This window comes from Bison bison, unplaced genomic scaffold (assembly GCF_000754665.1).
Source record: "Bison bison bison isolate TAMUID 2011002044 unplaced genomic scaffold, Bison_UMD1.0 scf7180017864527, whole genome shotgun sequence".
NCBI lineage: Eukaryota > Metazoa > Chordata > Mammalia > Artiodactyla > Bovidae > Bison > Bison bison.
In genome coordinates, this window is record NW_011495078.1 from 1,871,036 (window position 1) to 1,876,288 (window position 5,253).

Genomic DNA, 5,253 nt, shown 5'->3' on the forward strand with positions numbered 1-5,253 from the left:
TCAGGACACATCACCCCCTGCCCGGTCGACGGGGTCCCTGCCCGGGGCGCTTGGCTCAGCCTCAACCTCTGAGTGTGTGCGGTGGCTTCATCACAGACGTGGCTGAGTCGCTGCCCGATCTCCAGCCTTCTGTCCTCCCAGAGGTCAGGCTGAGATCCAGGGCTGGTCTCTCTGTGGCCAGTCCCCCACCCGAGTCACCGTGTGGGTGTGACCTAGGCCCAGCCCCCTCGCCCCATCACAAGACACGCCTATACTTGGGACACTCCATGGCTCAGCAGGGACCTCAGGCACCAGGTCTCTCTTTGGGCTGAGGCCAGGTTCTCTACTACCCAGCTGGGTCCTGGTCAGGTTCCCCAGAGGAACAGAATCAGCCCGAGACCGACTGACTGACTGACTGACTGACAGGAACTGGGGGCGGACACATCCCGAGAAGCGCAAGCAGCCCTGGCCCAGCAGAGTCTGTGCCGCCCGCGCCAGGCTGCGTCCGTCAGGCCCAAGACTGGGGCAGAGCCGTCTCAGCTCGACTCCAAAGCAGGAGAAAGATGATGTCTCGGTTCAAAGGCAGTCAGGGCGGGAATGAGGAATTCCTCGATGGGAGGGTCAGCCTATTCCTTCCTCCTTCTGTTCAGGACGGACCGCAGAGGCCCACCCAGGGAAAGAATCTGCCCACCATGCGGGAGACCCGGGTCCCATCCCTGAATTGGGAAGATCCCCTGGAGAAGGGAATGGCACCCCACTTCAGTATTCTGGCCTGGAGAATCCCACGGACAGAGGAGCAGTCCACAGGGTTGCAAAGAGTCGGACACGACTGAGAGACACTTACACCTTCACCCTCACTAGGGAGGGGCTGTGGTCCCCTCAGTCCACCTTCCCCACCCAGAAACCTCATCCAGAAATATCCAGAATAACATATGACCGTGTCCCTGACACCCAGCGGCCCGTCAAGCTGACATGTAAAATGGGCCAGGCCTGACTTCCCTGTGGGTCTGAGTGACCACCCGTCTCGAGCCGGCAGCCCACCCTGGGTGGGGGTGAGCTGGCACCGTGGGCTGCCTGGCCCAGGTTGGAACAAGCTGAGCGTCGAGAACGCAAGCTCCTGGGGCCCGGTCTCAGCTCAGGGGTTGCTCCCTCCTGAGGCAGAAAAACAAGCTTTGGGGACCCAACACAGAGCACAAGCATTTCAAAATACCTTTATTTTCTCTCACCGGTGGTCACTCTACAAAATATTTCGGCCGTTCCCCGGCCGCCCCACCGCGGTCAGAGTTTTCCTCCCGTCATCACTCAGCCTCTGTCTCGCGCCTCAGTCCTCTGTTTCCTCCTCCTCTGTTACTATGAGACTCGCTGGATTTAAAGATAAAACAGAGAGAAGTGGGTTTTGAGTGGGACTCTCGGCCACCCAAGGGGGAGACCCTCCAGGGCCTGTGGATGCAGCTGCAGGGATGTGATTCACTCAGAAGCGCGCTTGGCAGCTGGGTCTCTGCCTCCCCCACTGGGGTCTCTCCGCTGAGTCCTGGGGCCAGAGCCTCTGCAGCCCCCGAAGAGCACCCCCATGGGAGGTGAGCACCAAGCCTGCAGGCCCCCCAGGGCTGCAGCCATGTCCCAGAGGACAGCCAGGCAGCCTGCTCGCTGCCCCTTGGGACAGTGAGAGCCCGAGGCTGACTCCCACCGACCACGGCCCAGGACAGCTGGCCCCCGCAGCCACGTCTCCTCGAACCTGCCAGGGGCTCCGGCCAAAGCTGCCTGCCTGCAAGGGCAAGGGGCTTCCTGGGAACCAGCACGGGCAGGACATGTCCCAGGCAGCGGTGCTCTGAGACTGCCGGCTTCCAGCCAGCTCCTGAGAGAGGTCAGCCCACCGTCCTGCGCCCACTGCCTGCCAGGCCTGGGGGCAGGAAAGGGAGGACACTGTGGACGGAAGCCATGCCACGGGCGGAGCCCACCTCACAAGCCCACCCTCCGGGTCAGAGAAGACAGATCGTGCTCCTGTTCAGGCTAGCAGGCGAGCAGCACACACGGGGGCCGGGGTGGAGGCCGAGGGTCTCTAGCAGAGGCGCTCTCGGTAGAAGTGAAGCCGGCTGGCCCGCTGCCTTACCGTCCTCCGTGCCGCTCTCCTTGGACTGCGGCCTCTCCACGCTCGGGGCCTTCGAGCCCCCCCCCGCGCTGCTGGGGGGCTGCGGCTCCACCTGGACGCTGGACTTGGCCGACACAGGCGCCTCCGTGGGGACTTCCTTTTCTCTCCGGCTCTCCTGGATGACTCTGATGGGCAGAGAGAAAAGGATGGGGACCCCGAGGGGCCGCCCGGCCTTCCACCGGGACACACCCGCAGCATCACAGCGTTCACGACCCTGCCCGCGGGTTTGACGGAGAAATGCTCTGTCGCCTCAGCTTTGTTTCACACAAGCTCCAGACTCACCGGGCGCGTGGCACCCAGGCTCCCACAGACACACAGGGAGCGGGCCGGGTGTGCATGGGCCACGGTCACGGCCAGGGCAGGCCACAGAGGTGCCACCCGGCTCCACTTGGAGGAGGAACATGCTTTTTCCTCGCCGTCGGATGGAGTGGGTCAACCAGCCTCACCGGCTTCCATTCACGGGACAGGGGCCGGGGGCCCGAGTGCAGGCTGCAGTCCGGCCCTGCCTGTGGACCTGTGGCAGCTGCAGGGCCTGGAGGGCGGGTCCTGACCACTAACACGCACCCCCGACGCATGCCTGAGCACAAGCCTGCCGCGCAACCGCGCAGGCCGAGGGTGGGGCCTGGCGGCCTGCAGACCGCGCTCACTGGCCGTGAGGCTGAGATGCGAGGAGCCAGGCTGGCACCAGCGTCCTTCAGTGCCGCTGGCATCAGCCCTGAGGGTGCTGGGCAGGAAAGCGCGCACCCTGGCCGGCTCATGCCCAAAGACGGCCCTCCTCGTCGCCCACACCACAGCAAGTCTGGGAGCCGCCCGCCCACACAGCACCCTGTTCCTGTCCCCTCGGGCCCGCAGGTGAGGTTCAGAGAAGGAAAGCGCTGACCTGTAAATGATGGTGATGACAAAAGCCCCAGCGATGATCACGATCAGGGCGGAAAACACCTGCACGTAACCTGGAAAACAGTTCCTGGGCGTCACTGCGGGCCAGTGTCTCCCCAAAGCCGCCTGCTTCCCAGCGGCGGCTACGCCCCCCGCCCGCCGCCGGCCACGCCCCCAGCCCGGCTTAGCCTCTGCCCCTTCCTCCCCCGGAAACGCATCCAGGGACCCGAGCTGGCCCTCTTGAGGGCCCCCTAGAACCGTCCCCTGAGGACAGTGATGGGGTGGGCCGTCCATCTGTCTGGATGTCTGTCCAAACATTCTGTCCATCTGTCCTCCAGAATCAGCAGCACCCAGCCTCCTGGGACCTGGGCTGCCCCCTGCCCTGGCCTCCCTCTGTCCTGGCCTCCCTGGAAATGGTCCCTCAGTACACAGGTCAGTTGTCCCAAGACATTAGGAGGCGCTTTCAGGTGACAAATTCCACAGGTCTGACTGCAAATTTCAGTCTGACTCCTTTATCCATGAGGGGTGGCCACTGCCCCCAGTGGCTCCCACCTTCTCCAGATTAGCCCCCAAAGGAAGGCCCGATGCTTCTCAAGGTGACTCAGGGCAACCATGCCCCCCGAGTGTCCCTGTGCAGGAGCACCCCTTATGGGTGTGAACTCTCAGCCCTTGTCCACTCCTGGGAAGGAGAGGGAGGGAGGAGTTGGGCGACCCCCAGGCCTTCCGGGGCGGGGGGTGGTCCTCCACCTTGGGGGCCCTCTCGGTGCCCAGGCTCACAGGTGGGTCCAGGGGGCCAGCCTTCCCTACGGACTGATGCTGGGCCTCCTTCCGCCAGCCAGCTCAGGACTCGGACGACTGAAGGGCAGGACCCACGTCCCCGGGGCCTAGGAGCTCCGCGTGGAGGCACTTGGACCATCTCCCCCTGGTTCTGTCCCCGAGTTCTCGTGAGGCTCAGGCCAGGATTTTAAGGAGCGAGGCAGGCAGGTGGGCCTGCACAGTGCCCTATGCAAGGAGCTTGAGCCCTGACCCTGGCTGGGCCATCAGCATGCTCAGCTGGCCTCCTCGCCGACCCTTTACCCTTTCTCCAAGCAAGGCAGCAGCCGGCTGGCGAATGCCGACCCAACGTGTGACGTGACCTCTTCAGTCCCTCGCTTCCTCCTTGCTCTGAGCTGTCTGCCCCTGACCCAGTAACAGCAGCATCAGACAGCATCCTCGCTGGTGGTTCCCTGGGGCCGCGGGGTCCCAGATGTGAGGCTCGAGTCAGGAAACGGAAAGGGGCGACGCCACCCAGCGCGGTGAGCAGGGGCTGAGTATGCGGCAGGCTCTCACGAGCGAGTTCACAGGCAGAGGGCGTGGGGGTGCTTGGGGGCAGCCGCCGCCCCAGGACCATGACCGGCTGGGAGCTTCTTGCTGGAGGCGCCTCCTGGCAGTTGGCTTCTTTCTGTCCCCAATGCCTTGGCTGTGTAAAGGCGTTCCCCTGGGCTCACCTCCTCGCCTCCAGGACTATGATAACCTGCCTCATGTTTCTTACCCCCAGTATGAACGCAGTGGTGTAGACACTCCCGTGGTGACCTCTGAACTGGGCACTGCAGGGGGACGCGACCTCCAAGGTCAGGGTCACTGCGGCTGCGGCCCAGCTCATGGTCCGGCCGCTGGCCTCAGGGAAGAGCATCTCACAGCATCTCACAGCTGCGAGCTGACCTGTGGCGTGGAGCAGGCTTCTGTGCACACCCAGTGCTGCCCCGCAGCAGACTGAGAGCCTCAAAGCAGCTCGTCCAGCCCCGGGCTGGCCTCAGACAACCACTCCCTCCCGAAATCTTAAATGCGGTCTCGTGAGCCACCTGAGCCCAAACCACCCAGCCAAGCCTCTGAATTGCTGCTTAAAGCCATTAAGCTTGGTAATTTATCACCTGGTGATAGATAATACGGGGCAGTTCCTAGACCTCTGTGCAGTCAACGCACTTTAAACGGTGTCGAATGAACGGAACTGAAACCAAGCCTAAGAGTGAATTAGGAGCTTCCAAGCGAAGAAGAGGAAGCCCCTGGGGCTCAGATGGTAAAGAATCCGCCTGCAGTCCCTGCGTCAGAAAGAGCCCCTGGAGGAGGAAATGGCGACACACACTCCAGTGTTCTTGCCTGGAGAATCCCATGGACAGAGGAGCCTGGTGGGCTACAGTCCACGGGGTCACAAAAGAGCTGGACATGACTGAGCGACTAAACCACCACCCAGGGAGAAGACAGCAGCCCAC

The 5,253-nt window shown here is 63.2% G+C and overlaps 1 protein-coding gene across 1 annotated transcript in view; it reads right to left on the reverse strand.

The window, feature by feature from the left end:
- Positions 1-1,174: 1,174 nt before the first annotated feature.
- TEX29 (testis expressed 29) overlaps positions 1,175-5,253 on the reverse strand; it is a 10,121-nt gene continuing 6,042 nt past the window's right edge. The window contains exons 3-5 of the mRNA XM_010831454.1: positions 3,009-3,078; positions 2,090-2,253; positions 1,175-1,341 (exon numbers count right to left, since the gene is read on the reverse strand). Of these exons, the coding sequence (XP_010829756.1) occupies positions 1,301-1,341; positions 2,090-2,253; positions 3,009-3,078 (275 nt within the window). The 3' untranslated portion in view covers positions 1,175-1,300. The remainder of the gene's footprint in view (positions 1,342-2,089; positions 2,254-3,008; positions 3,079-5,253) is intronic.